The following is a 23,363-nucleotide window of genomic DNA, read 5'->3' as shown; positions in this document are numbered from 1 at the left end:
AAGTTTTCACAGTTTAATATAAAAAAGGTAGGTATTGAGATAGTGCCTCTAAAGGTTTATCCATTAAGCAGTTGCATTTGAATTGAGTAACTGGTCATAACATAATCTGATGTGATCAGTTTTTTTTTTGTCTTCTGTAGCAACGTTCATACCCTCTTCCTCTGTCAGCTGAGCGGTCCTGAAATACAGTCTGGACACCGTCTGCGAATAGATATTGTCGGTTGAAATTCTCACTCAGGAATTCCCTTCAACCAGTCTCCGAGGGTCCACACGTGTCCCCAGGCCATTGCTAAAGCCCCACTCCGAGATGTCCAGAAGCTAAAACAAATTTCCTCCCCTCAAAATCTACCATTTTTCTGGATATTGTTCATTTTATTCATCAGAGTGCGACATTGACTCGATAATCTGGCACCGCCAACGCGTCGTGCCCGTCAGAAGTTCGCCGGGCGCACCATCATGCTCGTCATGGTGCCCATCAGATTCGGACCCTTCCAGTAGTACCACTTGATGCCGTTGTAGCGGACCACGCTGGAGGAGCTCGGGTAATATATGCCGTTCAGGTTGGACGGACCGCAAGCCTCAAACCACCAACCTGGAAGCGGGAGTGTGCCCGAGTTTAAGGGAAAAAAGTCAGAATTAATTAAATTCAAGCCCATGAAATGTAACACCCAAATGCACAGCTGTAAGTCAGCAGTAACTTTATATTGGTGCAGAGCGGGAAAATTAAATGCACTTTTTTTGGACATTTACAAGGAGGGGGTGGATAGAAATGTTTAACAAGATGCGGTACAAGGACGGACGGATTGGGGGGGGGTTGGAAGCTGCGTACCTCCAGAGGCGAGCTGGGCACACTTGCAGGTGCAGCGGTCGTTGTCTCTGTCCTTGGTGCTGAATTGGGTGCCGGTGTGGGAGAGGCTGCTGGTCCGTCCAGCTGTGCCACTGAAGCCCTCGGCGTGAAGGCTGCAGTTTTGGGAGAGCGGCGAAAGAGCAAAGGATTTCAGCAGGGGGGGGGGGGGGAAGCTCAGCCCACGGGCAACTTTCATTATTTAACGCCGTGTTGGGCAACTCTGCTTGTTGGCAGCTTCACATGGCAGTGAGCTGTCACAGCCCGAAAAGCCTTTCTTTTTCTGAAATCATCTAAAGTAGGGCAACACCCAATGCTCTCTGCTGTCGAGCTGAGCCTTGTGCAATATTACAAAAAGAATGTATTCATTATTTCACGATCACAGATAATAAAGATAAATGAAAAGTAATCAGAGAATAACCAGTTATAACCACCTGTAAACCACTGTAGGAAACCATAGCCTGTTTAATATGTGTACAATACTTTTTAACATAAGGTACCAACCCCCCCCCCCCCCCCCCCCCCAAGGTTCCCATTGTTGCCAAGCATCAAGACAAAAACTAACATAAAATAACTGCTCATTATTTTTCCTCCATGCGGCGCTTTTTGAAAACAACCCAAACAGTCTGAACGGGATCTCTGCACAAGTTGAATTGATTCGCTCAATTAAATACAGTATATACAGCGTCCTCAGCAATGGTGTGTGTGTGTGTGTGTGTGTGAGACTGTGTGTGAGAGACTGTGTGTGAGTGCGGGTCTGAAGGGGGTGGACGAGGAGGTCAGCCCTGCTGACTGGCCTCTCCCCTGCCCTGCCATTCTGTCTAGTTAGTACCGGACTCTCCCCCTGAGTTATGTGACCCCACTCCGGAGCCCGGGGGCCAACGCTGTCTGTGATGACTAAATGAAGGAATCTCCTCTTGAATTTGTAAGTTCACAAAGGCAGGGCAACACATCAAGAAGTGCAGCAAGAGGAGGGGAGGGGGGGGGGGGGGGGGGGGCTGGAATAATATATGAGGGATAGTTATGTTGGAGAAATGTGGAGAAAATTAAAAATTATCAAATTAGACAAGATGGCGAACCACAGGCTACATGATATCCTATTGGAGCCATCTCTTCTTACTCTGCACAACTTTTGCATTAGCCATGACTTCCAGATGTATTAGTTCCGCTAGTCCATCGACACCGCAGACGAATCCTTTTCATAGTGTTATTGTATCCTTTAATGACAAGTATACTGTTCCATTAAAAGGGATGCCATTTGGTTTCCTCCTCAGTGGAAAGTGGTCTTCCATGCTGATTATTAACGTATGAATAATGTTGTGAGACCTCCATGTGGCTTTAGGGAGCACACTGGATGCGGCAGAGGAGGAGGATTGCTTTGGCTGGCAGGCTGTGCAGCGCCACAGCTCTGGCTGGGGAGTTTTAATTTCAACCCGCGGATGAAGCCAGCATCTCCAGCATGCTAGTAAAAGCTGGTCCATATTGAACTAGTTACAACGGAACATGATCTCAGAGGTAGCCAAGCTTCAGAGGTGATTACATTCATTCAGGTGCTTCACCTCGCGCAGTGTGTAGCCTGCGGCACAACCGTGAAACATTCAGGTTCATCGCGCTAATTATGTCGAACAAACTCGGGCGAATGCAATTTTCTGCACTATTAGGGGTCCTTTGGAAAAGCACACACCCACATATGATTATGATTTGTCATCTCTCAGAGCGTCAATCTGCATAAACGTTCACAAAACACGGGTAAATACCTGTTTATATGAAATCTAGCAAACCTAATTCATTGCTGTTTTATAGCACGGCTTCAGCACACCCACGCATAATCTTATTAGTGATTGCAAGGTTACCGAGGAGCTTGGTTTGAGTTGTCAGTTCCTGGCGGGGGGGTTTATACTCCAGTGGAGGTAGCCCCCCCCCCCCCCCCTTGGGGATTTTCAGGGCCAGTGGTAGCCACAGTGAGAAGAAAAATGGAGCCAGACAACAGTGGCTGCGTGCCTTCCGCCGAGCTCATCACCATTTTTTGAATGACATCCTTAACCTCCGTGCTTAGAGAAGGACGAAATCGAAGTGAGCTTGAACTGTCGACAACTGTTTCTAATCTGTCGTGATATTAAAGAGCATTACACCCAGAGGGAAGGCGGCGATATAACGGGTGTTACTGCATCGCAATTGTGCATTTCACATTAGAAGGCCTCTTCATAAAACACTTCAATAAAGCACTCGTCATTATACTCCCGTTCGTGTCTGATTTCTGACAAAGTGAAATCATTTAATTGGAGACCCGAGTGTACATGAAGTGTTTTAGTTCATCATTCCGTCATATATTGAGATATGCCCAACACTTTGGGATAATAGGATGATTTAATAAGCAAAATAGTCCGTTTTGATCACATCGTTGTTTCTTATGCAGGATTAAAGCCTGCAGTAGTGAATGAACGTGATGTGTGACGCCGGTACCTGTAGCTGTTGTCCTCTCCCTCGATGTAGAAGCGGTCGTAGTGTGAGAACGCTTCGTTCCCCTCTCTGTCTTTCAGCTGGACATGCAGACTGTATTCTTGGGAGCTGGTCAGCTTGTGGATGATTTCATTACCCAGCCAGTGTTCCCCAGACGGCTCTCCAAAGCCCTGGATTAGACACACAGACGGAGAAACGATGGAACAAGAAACTATTCCAACAAGGCGGTTGTTTTCTTTACCAGGGACCTGCCAAGTGTTTCTGTGGTTCTTATGAAAAGGACCCTGAACTTAAGAAGTCGTATCATTGTGATGGACTTAGACAAATACTCCACTCCTAAAGCAATGGGCCAGTCAGCTGAGACTTTAATTTTACCGTAATACCCTACAAATGTTCTATCTGTGCAACCGACACTTGAAGTTAATTATAAACAGGCTTTGGGGACATATTAAGGGGTGGAAAGGTACAGAAAAGTCAGCTTTGAGATGTACCTTTGTTTGCATACCGAACCTAATGGGAGTTAATCATTTAATGAGTTATACGAACACTGTAATAGGTCTAATTTCATTTATTGTTTAATTTACTGCAACCGACAGGTGTACGGTTTTCACAGCGGTGTTTATTGATTGGGACCCCAGTCGGTTATGCCTGTGGGAGATTCTGAGTGTTGTTTGATTTGAGCATTCTCCACTGCCATCATCCAAAGAAGAATTCAATGAATATGATTTGTATGAGTTATATTCAGAGTTTTGGCAGCTTTACATTCATTTATGAACTATTTGTACATTATACAGTATGGGTTTGGAATATAAAGTAACGGGTACAAGAGACTCTGCACCACGAGTCAATGTTAGATGTTAACCGGATGAAGGAAATGAAATATTGGCTCGGCCTGTATTTATTTTTATTTTCTTCTATAATTTCACTTGAAACAGTTGTTAATTTGGCAAGTTCTTTATAAAATTAGATAATACTCAAAACTGTCAAGTATTGAATTTACACAGAAGTATAAAAAATAGGGTTTAGCATGAGGTTATTTGATATAGATCATTTATATATTAACAGAACACTATATATATAATTCTATATTGTGATATAAAGTTATCGTGATATGAAATGACCTGTAGGATAGAAGAGTTCTGCCATATCCCTGAGCCCTATATTACGCATGCGTTGTCCAGTCTAACAGAAGAACGTCTTCTCCTTGTTTACCTCTGGATCCTCAGTCTTCAGTGAGAGTGAATAAATACTCAGAGCCTCGGTGCATCCAGCAAGGCCCGGGTGCAACACTTGATCAGCACTGCCCACAGTTTGTGAAGATATGGAGTTTGTGGGCGGAGGCTCAGTGAAGCATTTTAGTACACACGTTATTATTATGCCATCTACAGGGCCCCTGTGCTCCCACGCCCCCAACTGGAACCAAATATTTATCATCCACTTGTAAAAATATTGTTCTTGAAAGAGTTTTGTTGAGCTATTTATTTTATTTTTTTTTATGTCTCTCTCCTTCTGTTTGCAGTCACGGTCTTCTCTCCATTCTATTTTCAGTCGGAGCTGCAGCAACTGATTTGTTGGCGTGGGTCGGAGACAAAATTGCTACTCCGCTCAATCCCAAACTAGCCTCTCTCACTTGTTCTGTGTGTCACTTAACACGCTCGGAAAGGCCCGGCAAGCATATGTTGTTTTTCCTCTATCGCGCCAACGGAACATTGATTCGATTTGAGAAATCTTTGTGATGAGGTTCATAAAAAAAAAAAAAGCATCATCTTAATGCAAAGAAAACAAAAAAGCCAAAGGTGTTAAAACATGCTTGACAACTTCATAGTCTCTCGTGTACAATTTTTATTAGATCCAGTTTTCCGGAGCTTGAAATGTTGTTACTTTCATCGCTGCACAAGCATTCCCTTACGCACGCCATTGGGATTAAGGATGGGTACAAACCGTAGTGCTCTGTGTCATTGAAGTGCATGACGTGTGTGTGTGTGTGTGTGTGTGTGTGTGTGTGTAAGTATGTATGGGTGTGTGGGAGTATGACGGGGAGAGGGAAAGAGAGCAGGTGCAATAACATGGGGGTTGGTGGAGCACACGAGGGCCGGCCAAACACAACAAACCGCAGGTCACCTGGGATCACAGGCTAGCCGGTATCCCACGCCTCTCAGTGCCAAGTCACCCATGGAGGGTTATTGGAACCTCCTGTCCAGTCCCGCAACACCGATCCGCACCGCCTATGCTGATAAGGGTGCACTTTAACCCCACAGAACTCACCAATTTGTAGTCCGTCCACCCACGGTGGAAGTTCACCGAGCCGTTTCTCCGATGCTGCAGCACGGTCCACCCGCCGCCCCTAGTCGTCATGTCGCAGAACACCTGTGGAAGTGAAGGCGAAATACAAGCCGCTTTTATTTCCTGTGGCTGGATAACAACATGATTGCATTTTTAATTTGCTGATCAAACCAGGAAGCTATTCTTAACTTTAAAGCAGCAATAATTGATTGTTTTTGCCACAAGTAGACACCGCATTGCCATATCATCACCTTATAGCAACCACCATTCTGTTTTCGCCACAATCATTTTACGCTTTCACCAGATACACAGCAGTATTTCGGAGTTGTGTTTTTTCGAGCCCCGTTGGCAAGTGTGAGTCCAATATTCAGCCTCCCTTGATCTCCACAGCTGCTGTGGGAAATACCCGGCCAAATGCCCCGCTGCGGTAACCAGCTTACAGTTGATTGTGTAGTAGGTATAGCAGAGCCTTTTCACTAGCAAACAACTTCCTGCTGCTATACGAAACAAAGGTTGATGAAACTGAACCAACACATTTTTTTGGGGGGGGTGAAAAACCAAAACAGTGAGCAGGGAGGAGAGAAAATCGGAGGAGGACTGCAGAGTTCTCTTCATTACTGAGGATGACACCTTTCGTAATGATGTGTCCCAGCTGGGGAGGAAAGTGAGGGTTGAGGAGGAGACATCTTTGCTTCTGGCTCCATACATTGTTTTCTTTCTTACTTGGCTTCACATTTTGCCATTATGTATAACAATATATATGTTTGGGAGACCACAAAGGACTGGGTTGCACTCGTTCATCTAGTGACAGAATTGGAAACGTACACTTGTTTAGGGACTTGTTTTTACGTATGTGAGGTGTTTGACTGGACATATTCCAGCTCCTCTTGTGTCGTGATGACATGACTGTGATTTTTTTTTTTTTTTCCATGGGTGGTAACATTGGGTCCTTTTTAGTTGAGCAAGTGTATACATACATACATATGCTTAGCATATGGATTCATATAGACTACTCATTTATTGAAGTACCTTAAAACATGCTGTATCGCGATATCATTTTGGAGATATGAAATGACCTGTACCAGGATCGAATCTTTTGGCCTATTGTCAGTGACACTTCTGACTCAATAACAACCTCTACAACCTGCAATGTGGTCAATTACCGATGAGGCAAAATGGGTTCACTTGGCTGGTTGCTTGAATGTTGTCCACCACACAAACCACCCTGACCCGTCTCGAGAGTCGGGCGGTGCGGATGCTGGTTACGCGGACGGCATCCCAAAGGGGGGTCTCTCTATGTCGACAACTCAAGTGGCTATTTTCCAGCCAGAAATGTAATGAAAGTTTCCAGCACTTGCCCAGAATAGGAAAGCTAAATCGGGGTCAAAAGGCACTCGGGTCCTTTACCTCTGGAAGCAGAGTAGACGCTTATTCTCTGGCACATTAAGCTAATGTTCTGGCCTTAAAGGCATCACACTGAATACAAAAAACAGGATCTTGAAATAGATTAAGTTAAGCCTTTTCCCAAATGTGGTCGTTATTCTGATTCAGACCAGATCCATATTTAATACTCCATTCAATTATTATTAGCCAAGGAGTCAGTTAGGGACAAACCCATTAGAATAAAATGCAAAAATCCAGACAATTTAAGCAGTATTTAGCTTTTTGTTTTCTTTCATATTATGCTGTGGCTCCGGCTTTCAGGGGACACAGTTGTTGAATCACAATGTGTGCTTAGAGAAGAGCCCTAATATGTTTAATGTGATGAGCCCTTAGCATAATCTAGCTCTCAAAAGCATGCACAACAGAGTTATGAAATAAAAAAATTAAAAAAGAGGCCGATCCAAACTATTCATTATTTGGTTTGTAAACACCATCATTATTCACAGCCCCGGTGACTAAAAGATACATAGATGGACGCGTTCCACAAATACGTGTATGCTTTTTGTCACTTGCTCAGCTGAGTGAGCCCGCTCTCTGCTTTGAAAACAGGGCAATTTGTATCTGCCCCACTTTTTTTTTTCGAGCAGCCACCCAGATTGCCAGCCGCATTGGAATTAGATGGCAGAGATTGAAAGCAGCGAGGATTTGGGGGAGCACTAACTTGCATCGGTGGAAATGCACATTGGCCCTAGTTGGCAGGAAACACATGGCACCAGTGCCCAACACCTGGCTGCCTTGCCCACAGGAAATGAAGAGGAAGAACAGGGGGAAAACGCAGGCAGTCGGAGATGGTGCCAAACCAGCAAAGTAGACTGAAAGTAATGAATAACACACACACACACACACACACACACACACACACACACACACACACACACACAAAAAAACAGTTTCACTGCTGTCTATATTTTTCTGTGGTAACTCTGAGTGTGAAGGAACCAGCCAAGAATGCTAGATTGTATTCAAAGAAGGGATAGCCTGCTGCTGGTGGGGGCCACGGTTGAGTTTGCAAGGGCTAGCTACTTCAGGTCAGCGGAGGTTCCTCGTAAGCTTTTCTGACTTTGCATTCAGCAGTGCACCCTCGCTCACCATGAAGCCCGTGGGGCATAACGCTCCTGTTGCTTATTATTTCAGCCCTCTGTAACCCAGCATGGCATTTCCATCCACCTCTTTACCCAAAGCCCCCCCTCTACACATTACCATTACGGCGGACTAGTTTTTCTTTCCAGTGTTTCCGAAAAGCATTAGCAAGCCCGTCAGAATGTCATTATGTAGCGTGTACGAGCTTGACGTTACGCAGGCTGGGCAGAGAATAAATGATCCCAGTGTTAAATACTGACAGACAAATGGGTAAAATGTCTAAACAAAAAAAAAAAAAAAAAGTCCCGTGTCACAGTCAGTTTGGTGATATTTGCAAGAAAAGGCCAACGACCTTTAGAGCCTCACTACCTTGACGGTGTGCGTAGAGTTAGGGAGGCGTATGCCGTATATTCCACTCTCCGTCGCTCCGGATCGCAGGATCTCCGCACAGTCCCTGAAACTAAGCGGCTCCTCCTTGGGCGCTTTGACGATTTCTGCGAAAAACATGATGCAGACAATTTATTCACAGATATGGCAACCTTGGCCCTGGCTTATAGCCTGCAATATCTGCAGCGCATGCATGCACGCAGCGTGTCTGGGATTTGAAATACAAGCTATTGGAGGTGATATTTTTCATTTAGTATTTAACTAAATCATAAATCTCATGCTCATTAATTTAAGTGCTGTAGATCTCATCTTTTGCCTAAATTAAATTCTGGTGTTTATTGATGCTTTAGTCTTTTTTTTTTTTTTTTTTTTTTTTTTGCAGGAATTGTATGCTAAATACTAGCAAGTGAGAGCTCTGTGCTCTATTTCATATTGAGTATTATTTCTTAATCTCTGTTTTCATCATGCGAATGTGTATTTTGCACGAGCAGCAAAATGCCTCAGCCTCACCGTTGCAGTGGTTGACCGTAGCCAGCAGCTGCTGCACGGTGTCCGTGAGCACGGCCTGCTGCCTCTGTAGCAAGGTGCTGTTGAGCGTGGAGCTGACCAGTTCACCCTGCAGCTGACCGACCAGTCGACTCTGCCTCTCCACAAGCTGCTGAAGCTGCCGCTTCTCGCTCTGCAAGCCCTGCAGCTCCTTCCCATACCGGGCCTCCAGCGCTAAGAGCCTCTGTTCCAGAAAACTATCGAAGACCAAAAAAAAAAAGCATTAAATCCCTGTGTGTGTGTGTGTGACTGTGTGTGTGTGTGGTATTTTCCTAAAAAGACAAAAGTGAAAACCGGAAGACATAATACTATATCAAGTGTGTAAGATGCCTCTTGAATCTGATGGGTGGCAGAAGTGCAGCTGTTCGACATTTACCTATCTCAGCGGAGGTTGCGCAAACTTGCACATTTACATGATGATGACTAATGGACGTCGGCGCGACAGGCTCGTTGGGCTAACATCATATAAACACCTGTACTGCAGCAGCAGATGGACCAGCATGCTAAGCCTCTCGATCACAGCCATCAGGCAACAATCTGACTGTGTGTGTGTGTGTGTGTGTGTCTGTGCAAGTGCCACACCCCCCACTTCCAAATGAAGATCATAAATCCCTGCAGCCTGATCTTTATGGCTTTGACTAACGACTGTGCAGCAGTTATTTATTGAAACAATCCAGCCACCCAGATTGAACAAGCTACTTTTCAGCCCCGTGCACACGCACAACTGCTGCGCTGAACGTGCATCCTCGATCTCTCACTTTAGGCAAGCAACTCTGCATGTGGCCTCAAATGAAAGCCGGATCAATCCAAATCGGTTTCAATTCACTTCAATTTCGTATTTGCCTTGTAGGGATGGGGGGGGGGGGACGGACTCCAGTGGCGAAGCAAGCTCACAATTTGTTCTCCTCTATGTGTGCTTTACTCTGAGGAGCAGGCAAAGTGCAGCGGTAGACCGGCACAGCGGTGTTTATACAGTAAGAGGGTTTGACAAAACAAACATGTTATTTTCGGATCACATTGCATCCTGGGCAATTAAACTGTTATGCTTATGACATTGTGCTATTTATTATTATTGAAATACATATTTGCTATTAGACCGCTCTTCGCCCTCTATCCGCAAAATGCTGCGCTTCCTGCCAATAGTATTTTACATGTAATGCTTGTGAAAACAAACATGTCTTTCAGCTCATTTTAGTTGGCAGTAGTTCAAAAAACTGTCCCCTGTCCCCTCAAGGATCAGCGGCAGTAGCCCCCCAGAATCTACTACGGGCCCCCCTTTTTATTCCACAGCTGCTTGGCAGCAAATCTGCGTTGACCTTTTCTAATTCGGTGTGCCGCCTCACGGTGTTTACTTGTGAAGAGGTGTACATTTATTTGCATTGAAGGACGAGGGCCAAAAGGGGGCATGAGCAGGGCCAGATGTGTAACAGGTGTTTGGAGCCGGGGCACTGTGTTCCACCAGTCGCACTTTGTACAGATGGATGGAAGGATAAACAGTCGGATATACAAAGAGAGAAAACACCGGCTCCCTTTCACCCCGTCCCTAACCTCTGCTGGCCCTAAGTTCACATTGTGTTTCAAGAGAGAAGAATGGGAAACCCCTCCTAGCACGCACAGCCTATTCACTGGCAAACACACACACACACACACACACTTACACAATGCACATTATGTTAATATAACAGAAAATCCATTTAAAAGCTATTTGACATTGAGGTTAGCACAGATCTTGACTGATGGGGGGGATTTTCTGGAAAGTGTAGAGCAAAAATAACTTTGTGATGTTCAAATCGAGAAAATAAGTGCCTCGTAAATTACCACTTGGGGTCCATAATGGATCTGAAAATGAAGTTCCTGTACACGGTAATAAAAAAAAACCTAGAAGTCTTGCAGTGCCTAAAGAATGACTTTTGAAGCGTGTGTTTTCACCTGTTTTTGTCGGCGAGGCGTGAGATCTCTTGAGTCTGCAGGAGGATATGTTTCTCCAGCCGGTTAGTGAAGAGCGAGTACTCGAGCAGCTGTATCTCCAGGCGACTCGTCTGGTTTAACACCTATAGATTGATGACAACAGAATAAAAACTCTATCACAGTATGTGCAGTGTTGAAGCATGGATGAGAGAGATGACAGGCTGATTGACTGGGGGGGGGGGGGGGCTGTAAAGCACCCTGGGGGATAAACAATGTCGCGCAGAACATGACGATGCCCGTAATGCTTCACTCTCTGATCTTACAATGAGAACTTGAGCAAGAATTACCTCACTTGCACCTGTGACATGTTTTTGAAGTTGCAAATGAAACAAAAGTAACCAAAGCAGCTCCGATATTTGTACAGGTTGCAGTTTCACATCGACTCTGATAAGAGCAAAAGAAAGCAAGCTGACCAAAAACAGCCCAATCTGTAATAACAGCTCTGTGGCATGACTGAAGACACATCTGTGTTGTGCTGCTGAGCTTTGTGTTTTAATTGGCTTGTTGTCAGACGCCGAGCTCTATTCATTGTGTCAATCAGAGCCCGTGGAACCGAATACCAGCTGCTTTAAAAAAGCGGTTGCCGCCACCTTTGGGCACGGCTTCTCGGTGGGTTACATCTGATTTACATTTCATTTAGCTATTCGCCGAGTGTTTCGCAAGTAACATCATTTGTTTTTGCATGGGTGTGACCCCCCCCCCCACACACACACACACAAAGTTGTTCATTTGTTCATTTGGATTTGGCCATGGCATCACTCAAACGCTTCCCGGTGGGCTCACCTGGGTCTCAACGTCTGTCAGTTTGCGGGTCTGCTCCGCTGATTGGCTGAGGAGGTTGGTTCCCATTTGTAGCATGGCAGCTGTCTGGGTGTGCACCGCAGTCCTTTTCATTTCCTCCATCCCAGAGCGCACATTCTCCTGGATGAAGTTCTCCAGCTGTACGGGGGGGAACAAGCCGACTCTGAGGGTGTATTATACTGCATGTCAGATTCCTTGGTTTCATCGTGGCGATAATCATATTTTAGAAGGTAATACATTCGCTGACAGCTTGATGCAGTGAGAAAGTAGCAACCCTACAGTCATCTGTCTTTTTCAGGTACTGTGATGGAGTCATAGATTACAGCACCCCTATGGCACCGACAGTGTCTTGCCACCATCTTTCTAGCCTCAGGTCTACCTCAGGCAAATACTAACCGGCACATTAATACAATTTAGCACTCTGCAGGAGTTTAAATGGCATTTCAAAAAGAGCAGCACTGACCAACAGGCTGGCGTTCTATTCACGTGCAGGACTTCAGGGATAGTCGCCTACACTCTAATAAATCACAAGGTCAGATAAAGAAGCACTTGGTGAAACCCATCATGTGTTGCAGAGGGAGTAAAAATCCTTCTTGCTCCAATAAATAGATTTTCTTATTAATGTCGGTTTCAGCAAACGGAATCTGGGAGACAAATTCGGCCTTCGATGCCCGTGAACGATGGGAATTAGTTTGACGTTTAACGGGCAATGGCCTGTGCATTGCAGTAACGCAAAGTAGAATATTGACCCGGAGAACATTAATATTAACATTCTGACTTTTGTGGGGATAACAGATCAGACTTTACTCGTTTAAACCACACGACTGGAAAATGAAGTCCCTGAGGAGAAAGCGTTCAGAAGTATCCGGCTAATGAGTGGTTATTCGCAAAAAAAGAGAATTCAAATTAGACTCAATATAAATGTGTATTTCAGACAGCAATGGGGTTATGATAATGCATTGGCACAGGAGAGGGCTTTTTCTATATTTTATGTAGTTTTAAAATACTGATCTAAGTGGGCAAATAGATGAATCTGCAATTAAATAGTTTGGGGCTTCACTAAAACATTGCTTTTCTAACTTTTTAACAAATTAACAAAAACTTAAACAAGAACCAAAATTCCACTCTGTAATCCAGCTATTTGAGTCAGTATCGGCCCGGTGTATATATATATATATATATATATATATATATATATATATATCTGTATCGGTGTTGTTGCATCTCTCTTACTTCCTCTTGATCTCTCTCACTATCTCCCTCTTTGATTCAAACTGTCCCTCTTCCTCCGTCGTGCTCTATAAATACATTTCTCACATTTTGCTACTTAAGGACAACTGAGACAGCAGAACCCCCCCCCCCCCCCCCCCCCCCCGTAACGAAGGTTATGAAGAGATTACAAAGCGAGCGGATTATAGCCAACTCCAAAGGAAGAACCAAAGATCCCTGATCACCATAATCAGCCTATTTATTGAAGCTGCTATCAGTCGCCTGTCCAACGGGTTCATATTACAGTCACATGCATTAATTGCAGCTCTGTCACATGCCGCTCTCGGCCGCCAGATACTTCTTATTCTTATTGTGTCTAAGAGGTCGGGATCAGTGCTGACGAAATCATGGCAGTTGTGTCACTTGATACCATAATATCAAGTGACACGAGCCAATAGACACATTAGTTCTCAGTTACTATTACAGAGTAGAGGCCGAACGTATAGTATGCATGGTGTTTGAGGAAATGATGATAAGTAGGCTATGATTGTGAGGAAGAGGAATGATTATGTTTCATTAAAATGTCGACTTTATCGATATATAAATCCCCTTTTCACCAGAGGTAAATGTGTTCTTGGCCTTTGGTTTTTATTTGGATGTCTGCCTCAACTCCAATACAATATACAGAAACTTAATTTTGGTTTTGGTGCCCACAGCGTTTCATAATGACATTTACAAAAATTTAAAAGATAAAGAATCTCTTTCCAAAATCCAGCTCCCTGATACTATACGGGCACGCCCACAAAATCTCACTTTAATTGAAAGTTGCTGTTGAACAAATTTGTCCTTTTGAAAATGGTTGACAGGGTGTTGTGTAGATTATCCAGAGGAACCAGGATATTGCTCTTGGAAACAGATGTTCCTGATTATTATTTTTTTTTGTTTCATCAAAGGACGGTGATGTTGGTCTAGCCACAGCTTTAGTCTGAACAAAAAGTGGACGGTTCCGCTGCCATGAAATCCTGTGCAGGCATTCAAGATCTCCACAGGAACTCTAATGACGTTTTTGATCTTGTGCCACCAGTAAAACAGCTCAACAGCTACAGATGCATTGGGATCATACTTTCTCCGGATGTCATGGTTCCCAGATGATGCGTCACAATGACTTTGGTTATACCCAGGAAACTTTTCCTCTTGCGCCATCATTTAGATTTGCTGATGTTGCATGCTAGTCCGAGAAACTAAGATGGTCTACATGGTAAAAGGTATAACTGCTAAACATCAGCATGTGAGCATACTGTATGTTATACACTGGACGTAGACTGTGTTCTGTAGTACATTCAGGCTTTAACATGGCTGTAAACTGTTGTCTAAATGTCATTTTTTCAATCAAGGCCCCGGTCGCATATTGGATCATTTTTTGTGTGAAGTTAAACATTTCAGGTGATGATGATGGTCATCAGAGTGGCTGATGTCTCCGCCCAGGAGGAACGGAAAACAAGCGTTAAGAATAACCAGACCATCTGCTTGCTGATGGTCTCATTTACTTTACAGATAGAGGCATCAATATTACATTAAGATTATAACAAAACTTGCTAAAATTCAGTGAAAAATCTGAAATATTCCAACATTATCACAACAGTAACAGTCTACTCTCCGTGCAAAAGGGCATCCTGCCCTCCCCCTTTGTTTCTTTCCCGAGTCGTATCGCGTGCATGCGCCTGTTATGTGCAGGTTGAGACTAATAAAACACCATACGCGTGATGCTTAATGCGCATGTATGTACGTGGCACTCTATAGCTGTATATTTTAAAAAGCAGAGGGAGGAGGGTGGGGACGGAGAGAGGATTAGAGCCTCCTAGTTGGTCGCCCCTGATTTTGAAAGTGTGGACAGGGAGAGACGGATAGTAACATGTACAATGTTATTTAATGTTGCAGCTGGCTGCAATATAGCTGATTTTATTCATATTAAAACTGTTACTTTACAAAACATTACTGGGTCACCTGAGGGTAGCCCAGCCACCTTGATCTCTATGCAATATTTCTGCATTAGTATAATCCACACAGCCTCTTAGAAGCACTAACAAAAGCACGCTTACATCCTTTTTGTCAATCCCTCAGGGCAGCAGAATGTTAAAGGGACTAGGGGGGGGGGGGCTGTGTTGGGGGTTAGAACAATAGAAAACAAACACTAGTTTCTTCTTGGAAACACCAAAGAAGGAATCTGGAACGTTGATACAGTCCTGTTGCTCGTCCACTTGGAGATTCCTCAGCGGAACATGGTGTGTGTGTGTGTGTGTGTGTGTGTGTGTGTGTGTGTGTGTGTGTGTGTGTGTGTGTGTGTGTGTGTGTGTGTGTGTGTGTGTGTGTGTGTGTGTGTGTGTGTGTGTGTGTGTGTGTGTGTGTGTGTGTGTGTGTGTGTGTGTGTGTGTGTGTGTGTTCCTAGAGTCTGTGCCTGCTGGTGTGTTTTCCTTCGAGGGGTTTTTGGGTTGAAGGCTCACAGTAAGGGTCATATTATCCCAGGGGAGCCTTCAGTGAGATCGCACAAAGTTTCACAAACAAACCGACACACAGTCGCCACGTTTCAAGCTCTTCCGCAAATTTTTCCCCAAACCTATGCAGATAAGGCTTAATGAGCTCCACAAGGTGCTGAAAAGGCTTTGCCATCTGGAGGTCAGAGGTCAGTATATCCTCGTGCATTTCTGAAAGAGGCTCTCTCGGGTCTCGCCGTGTTTATGAGGAAATCCCACCTACAGTGCGATCGTCTATGCATCACTGTGGCCGGGTGGAGGTGACTTGTTGAAAGGCTGGATCTTTGTGTTCACTCCACGAGGAAGTTTGGCAACGATATGCGTCAGCAGACCTTTTCCTATGGATGGAGGGATTCAAAACTGCATCTACTCCACGGCCTCTCGTATCGCAGCTCTGGTGGAGACGGAGTGAGAGACGGCAGGCAATATGCTGCAAAGAATACGACCAAGATCAGTGCGATATGTGATGTTTTGCAGACTGTATGCGTGAATAATATACTGTACACATGGGGGGAAAGTGTGTGCACTCTGGCACTATCTCCACACTGCCTCTCAAAGCACACATGCACATACTCGTTTGGCCTCTTGGGATGCTTCCCATGGAAGCTAGTTGTCCTGTTCATAGACATCAAGACAGAGTGTGCACGTGGGATTCGTGTGCACGTGGGATTCGTGTGTGTGTGTGTGTGTGTGTGTGTGTGTGTGTGTGTCGAGAGAGCGTGAGCAAGACAGATGGAAGAGCTTGATCTGGTGGTCGGCAAGTCAAGGTGTGATATGGGACACATTCATCATCCCGGAGCGGTCCAGATAGAAGTGGAGGAGACGGAAGGAGAGGAACGGGGTGTCGAGCGTAAAAAGGAGTCGGGAAAGGAAAGGCAGTCAACCTTATGGGGGGGAGGGGAGGGAGAGCTGTGACATTCTTAATACTTCATTTCCAAATCCTGAAACACAGTCAACATGTTTGCTCTCAGCCCGCCAATCGAAACACTCGACACAAACACCTATAATCGGCCTGAGGATTAGTGTATACCATAAATATTCTGAGTGACGCAGACGAGAATGGAGAGACGGGTGGAGAGGAGGGATGGCGTGTCAGTCAGTCTGTCATAGACAATGGCCCAACACTGTTTCTGTGCCCCGGATGACCTTAGCAATGAAAACACTATTGTGAGGCCACTTTTAATCGCATCATTTCATTTTAAGTCGGTCATAATCCGAGCCAAATGGAACCGCAAAGGCCAACGGCCATGCTGAAATGTGTCTACAGCAGATAAACTGAGGAACATATTTCTATAATATACATGTATATGTCAGCTGAGTTTGGTACACAAAGATTGTCAGCTAACTTGTGCTGAAAATGAGCCGAAACACGGGTCATGTGTCTTTCTCCTCTCGTATGCAACGGGGAGTTCTGGCTTCCCAGTGGTGTCAAACACACACACACACACACACACACTCATGCACCAGGCGTTGACATGGTGCCAGGTATGCATACAGCGAGCATCCAGGACATTTCCAGCTGAGCATTGAACTTATCAATAAACGAAAGCTCGTCAACAGATGTTATCAAGCGGTGCATTCCGTGGACATCCCGTCCTTTTTTTTGTTTTTTGTTTTTTTCAGCATTTGGTTTGAAGGTCTGCCTGCTAAAATGTGTGTCATGTGAAAAGAACAAGAAGAAGAGAGTGTGTACTTCAGAGGTGAAGTAAGAAGATGACGGAGGAGAAAGTCAACAGGGCAGAGACCTTACCTTCTGCAGCCACTGGGTGTTATTCTCCATGGCACTCTCCAGATTTACCAGCTTCCTCTCCTGCCAGGAGGGCCTCTCTGTTTGGGCCTTCAATTGGCTCGCGTCGGGCTCAGCGTCGGGCGGGGAGTCCCTCTGGAGGGTGTTGGTCACCTGGAAGTCCTTCAAGGGATGGCAGTGCTCCACCTCGGGCAGGATGAAGGTGTAGCTGCAGTGGCCGTGCTGCACTCGGTGCTGTTGGCGCTCTGAGCCGGTCGCGGTGGCCAGCAGGTGAGCCAGGTAGGCAAGGGTCAGGGACAGCAGGGGGCCCATGTCAGGGGAGAGGGGAAGGGGAGGGAGGAGAGGGGAAGACGGAGGTCGCTCCCTCTGGCAGAGCAGAGAAGCGAGTCAGGTGAGTTGCCTCCTTTTGGTACTCTGTATCTCCTGTGTCTTTTTTCCGTCTTTATGTTAAAAAAGTCCCTCAAGACTGTCTCTGTCCTCCTCCTGTCTTCTAAGTCCAACTCGTGCTCCTGTTTCTGTCCCAGTTAGGGCGGACAGAAAACACACACACACACACACACACACACAGGAAAGGGGGATTGCCTTCTATTGTAACTCCAACAATGCAGTCCAGGAAACCAACAGCAGACGTCTCACTCACCATTTATCTCTCTCCTGAAAAGTGTCCTTCCTCACTGCCTTCTCTCAAGCAGCTCGAGTCCAAAGCGTTGGTCTGGAGGAAAAAGGGTAGAGGAGGGGTCGTAGTGGAGAGCGGCCCGCTTCAGGATGTTGGCTGAAGTGGTAAGCTCTTAGTAACGAGAGTGGGGCGTACCTCTTCAAACACACACACACAACTCCTTAGCACACAATTACTCAACCACCCTTCCCTCTTTCACTCTCTCCCTCCCTCTTACGGTACTCCTGTTTTTGCGGAGGTTAGAAGAGGAAGCTCCAAACATGCACACTGCTCACCACAAGAGCGAGAGCTGGGAACCTTTTGCTCCCTCCCTTCCAACTGTCTCTTTCTTTTTTTTTCTCCGTCAATATCTCGTCTTCCCTCTCTGGAATGTAAGTTTGCTTTATTGGCATGACCACGGTGACCGATAGTATGGTGCTGCGACAGACAATACAATGTATTTTACAAAAGTACAATAAATTAATGAATACAATAATTCAGAATGTAAATAAAAAGGATTTCAAATGATCTGTAGTAGAATGTATTATTACTTTTTTTCCATGTGTCACCATTTAGAATTCAGCTCCATTCTCACTGCTACGCTGTGAACCGTATACAGCACTATATACTCTACACTAAACATTATAAACTTGAATAAGTTGCACTATAAAACTGCATTACCAGGCTACATAGTATGCAGACAATAAAAACGAAAAAGGTTGTTGTAAAGAAAGTTAGTTATGCAAGTTATAAAATGTAGTCTAGCACGTAGTTTAACAATGCAATTTAATGGTAACGTTGAGAACCGTGAAAGGAAAGGGATGACAAAATAAAACAAAAACCAAGGGTACAGATTTTGAAGGTGAGTTTTATGTTGTTGTGTTGGCTGCAGTGTAGCCCCCTGTGTTGCTCTGTCTCTACCTCTTGTTGTTGATTCTGGTTTGTCTGTGTCCAGCTCTCCGTTTTGTATATTTCGTTAAAGTGGTCACTTGGTATGGTCCGTTCAGTGCTTAATAGCATTGTAAAGCACGCTTAGCTTGGGTTTCTGTTGTTGATATACTTTCTTTTCTCTTTATATAGGTGCTGGTGATCCAGCTTGATGATCTCTACAATGGTAGGAGGTCGGTTCATTGCCTTCTAAGTGTTTATGGAACTATATTGCCCTTTGTTAGGATACTTATCAAAAGTAGACATTGGCCTACAGTTTAGCGTCCACTGTTTTGTTTTCCTGTTTAATCTGTTCTCTTGTCAGCCAAACATGCCTCTCCATCACTTTCCATTTCCTCCGTCTACACCCCTCTATGGTTTCGTTCATATGGCTATTATTTTCTGATGCATCATAAATGCCCTCCCGGCCTTCTCTCCCGCTGTGCCATAAAAGGATTCAATCCACACTGCAACACAGATTGTCCACTTAAGTATAATCTTACCAAACTCCCTTTCACTACCTGCTTCTTTTCAATGCCCTCCTCTTACATTGATCAAGTACCTCTGAATTACACAAGCAAAATTTGAAAAAAGGATGGCAAGAGAGGAAGTTGCCCTGTCACACATCCGACATGAAGGCCGTTTGTTTGCTTCCTGTGATCAATACTTCCAAAGAGGAATAAAAGAAACCGTTAGACTTTTTTTTTCATTTGTTCAGTTTTTTTAAATTTTACAACTTTGTGTACGTTTTCCCATATTTCCCATTGCATGAGTAGACAAGTGTACAGTATGAAAGTCTTCATCTTTCATGCACTGTAGCGTCTTCGCCCTTCTCTCTGATGAGCATTCCTCACTGCTACTGCTGTGTGGACGCGTAATGACCCGGCAGCTTCAGAGCCCAGTGTGTGGGCCCCATCACTCCAGTGGCTTGGATCTATAGCGATATGCATCAATTCACAGCCATGCATGCACTGTATATACAGCAAAACACGGCACGGTTGATCGATTGTCATTCGGAAATGAATTTCATTGCATAGATTATGGCGCTGATTTCACAAGCAGAGCTGTCGGTGTTTGAAGAAAAAACAAAGTGTTTCATGTCAGCCTTTGTTTAATTCTGCGCAGTGTGTCTCTGCAGACATTGGTCAGACATCAAATTGACTTGGATGTTGATTCAATTATCTGACTTCCAACTACTGTTCACAGCACGTTGAATTCCCTTCAGGATCTATTCCGGCCATGGATAATAATCGGATGTCACTTCATGTCCAGTGCAGCTCAACTGTTGCGAAAATCTGGAAACTTCGATATGAGCAACGCAACGTAATAACCAAAAAATGTTCCCGCTGAGATGATTTATGCATGAACACAGACATGCTGCTGTTTTAATGTGTAAAACACATTTGCATGTGAGACTTGTCTGAGGTGTTTTGGGTAACGGGACACACCAGAGTAATGATCTGTGGGTATCACTGACACAGTAATACCCACAGGGAGAACTCTGAATGTTGTTCCCCTTGTGGCCCCCTTTTCTGCAGAGTAAAAACAAACAGCACATTCACATTGTGTCGCACGTAGTTTTTCGTATAAAGACGAACCAAAAGGGGACGACGGGATTAGATCTTCTTGGCAGAGGTCGGGGGCCGAGCGGAAATAAAACCAAATGGCAATCTAAGCGAGTCACGTTGGAGGGCGAAGTATCGATATGATTATTCATGGAGATGGCTTCCACAATCAGACTGCCTCAGGTCTGTTTGTGTGTCAGGAAATGCACTTCATCAACAGACTGTGTCCAGTGTTAAATCACAACATGAGGTCACATATTTAATACTGAACACAGTTTGCTTTCAGTTATGCTACTGGATATGAGCGGAAGTGAAAAGTACTCATTGCTGAGTGTAGAGAGCAGTTTGATTAATTCATATAAGTGTATATACTGTATTTATGTATGTTTATATATGTGTATATACTGTATATATGTATGTTTATATATGTGTATATATAAAGTAGACATAGCCTGACGGAGCCATTAGCCTTGCTGTCGTTTTGTTTGTTACTACATTATTAGGGTCGTCAAGTCTTGATGGTGAAGGAACTGAATAAAAACAAAAAACATTATCGAACAGATGTGACTGTTACATACTTAATGATTAGCAGAGTATAACATATAAATTGCCAGACACACGGAAATATCCTTCATTTGATAAATGTTACAATAAAAAAAAAAAAAAACATCTTCACGTCAGTCATCTGCACGTTTTTTTCCAGTTTGTCCCAGGAAATTTGAAGGAAACATCTCGTATATAAGGTTAAGTGCTTTGTTTATTGAATTGCATGTTTCAAAGATAAAAACCCTTTCTGCCATATAAAACAAAGTAAGATGTAAAAAGAAATTGCCGGGGGCCCATAATTCATAGTGCGCCACAGTTGAGCGCTCTCCCAGAGGAACACTTGTTGTTTATTTTAGTGTCTCCTGTCAGGCCGAGGTATTTCCCACTGCTCCCCGAAGGCCCTGAATCAATCCGTTTGCTTGATTCGGAGGTGACATTCAGCCCCTGCCCCCTCCCTTTGGTCCGGGTATAGCGACTGGGTTTCTTCCTTTTCGGCACCGCTTGTCACCCAACCCTGTCCTCTGAGAAAAGAGCGATGCAAGTGACAGAAACAACAGTGTGAAAAAACCACCAGACCTATGGTTTTCTTTCAAATAGGATCAAGAAAAGTGGGAAAAACACAAGTTTGATGCAATATCTTATTTTGTCTTTTGATGCTAAACTTGCTGAAAGTTTTCACTGTGCTGAAATCCTCTGTAGCCTCCCCGCATTGGGACCCGTCACTCCGCGCCGCAATCTAAACCTTCCTCCTGGGCAGGGTGGAAACACCAGAGAGAGAACAGAACTGCCCCACATTCCCCTTAAAAGTTCCTCCTTTCAAGGCCTGTCTGAAATACTTAACATCCTCATCCACTCTCATCTGCTCAGCCTGTCACTGACAAATGACCATCTGTTTAAGATCTGGTTTTTCTTCTTTTCAGACTGGTAAATGTGAGTAATGCCCAGCGCATACTGGCCTGTTCCTCTGTCCAGTGGGTTAATAATGATTATGATAACAATGATGATGATGCTAGCGTAGCTTTACTGCCTCCCCTCGTGCTGGTTCTGGGAGAACAAGGCATCCAGGCAACAGTGAGCCCAGGGGAGCTGTTCTGAAGAGAAAACAAAGTTTAGCTCCGATAATTTGAACTGGCAATAACATGAACTTGAATGAACCGCATCTGACAAAACCGAAAGAGTGAGACAAGTCCCGCTATAGTCCCATGTTCGTTAAAGACATGCAGTGAAGCTGAATCAAACTCCTTGTGGGTCAAATCACTCGGGCAAAGACGCTTGAAGATGACATAATCACACACTTAACAGGTCCAGAATAAACAAAGCTCGGCAGCGAGAGCTGGAGACTAGACTCCATGGCATTTGAGAGGATTTGAACTCGAATGCCATGGAGACCGATTCACCCGTGTGGACCCTTTTGATTGTGTACACAATGAGACGCATTCATTTCCATGGAGACTACACAAATAGAACGGTTGGTGTTCCTGGTTCTCGATAAAGGATAGTTCTACCCTCCCCTGACCCACATATGAAAGCTACCAGGCTGAGGAAATTCCTACACTGGCAAGAAAAAAAAAAAACATAAAACCCACCCTTACTTAAATTTAAAAAAAAGAATGTATGTAGAAAATAATGGCGTTGAAAAATTAGTACTTTAAGAAATAACGGTATCTCAGTCATGCTCCGGCATTCAGTGGAATGTTAAAAGTTTAGACGGGTAGAGAGTCGTGAGAATGTAGCAATCGGTGTACGTTCAGGCCTGCCAACCGCTCTACATAGACAGTTTAACAGCCCTCATAAAAACGGTAACATTAAGCAAAGCAGGTCCAGATCCCCGTCTGCCTCCCATCGACCTTTCTCATCCGTTCCCCATTTGATCCACTTCTCTTGAATGAAAAAAAACAACGAAAAACCCGTCCTGACATCACTCTCTCCTGCGGCTCTCCCTCGCTTTAACCCTGTCCGTCCCTGACACATACAGTCTGCTGCTGTGTGAGAGCGGCCTGCTACACACATACAGAGAGCATTATTCATAGCAAGCTGTCTCTTGTAAAACACCACGAGAACTGCTTCGAAAGCCTGGGCGTAGTTCATTTCGAGAAATGGGCAGATGAACACCGTCATGTGGCATGTTTTTGCTTCCTGCCCAATGGTGACTTGTGTAGAATTTCAACAGAATTGGTTGTGATGCTTGGTAAGTGTGTGATGATGGCAACGGAGGAGCTATAAATGGTTTTGTCACAGCAGAGGCTAAACTGTGAGCCGTCAGGAAAATCGTCTGCTTTGTGCAATCCCAGTTCATGTCACGTTTGCTCCTTCAACATGTCTGTTTCCAACCCCAACCCCCCCCCCCCCCCCCCCTGGTTAGAAAGTTTGT

General features: G+C 44.6%; 1 protein-coding gene across 1 annotated transcript; it reads right to left on the bottom strand.

Moving 5' to 3' along the window:
• On the bottom strand, positions 1-17,932 carry angpt2b (angiopoietin 2b). The gene is made up of 9 exons (XM_076075308.1): positions 17,303-17,932; positions 11,795-11,950; positions 10,973-11,094; positions 9,008-9,240; positions 8,480-8,604; positions 5,570-5,671; positions 3,308-3,474; positions 830-960; positions 1-592 (listed from the first exon to the last, which is right to left on the bottom strand). The coding sequence occupies exons 1-9, from the start codon at positions 17,609-17,611 to the stop codon at positions 432-434; spliced, it is 1,506 nt and encodes a 501-aa protein (XP_075931423.1). The 5' UTR covers positions 17,612-17,932; the 3' UTR covers positions 1-431.
• Between the last annotated feature and the right edge of the window lie 5,431 nt (positions 17,933-23,363).

Source organism: Anarhichas minor, unplaced genomic scaffold, assembly GCF_050575085.1.
Source record: "Anarhichas minor isolate MPS153535 unplaced genomic scaffold, ASM5057508v1 ptg000051l, whole genome shotgun sequence".
Taxonomy (NCBI): Eukaryota; Metazoa; Chordata; class Actinopteri; order Perciformes; family Anarhichadidae; genus Anarhichas; species Anarhichas minor.
This window is presented reverse-complemented; position numbering and strand designations above follow the sequence as displayed.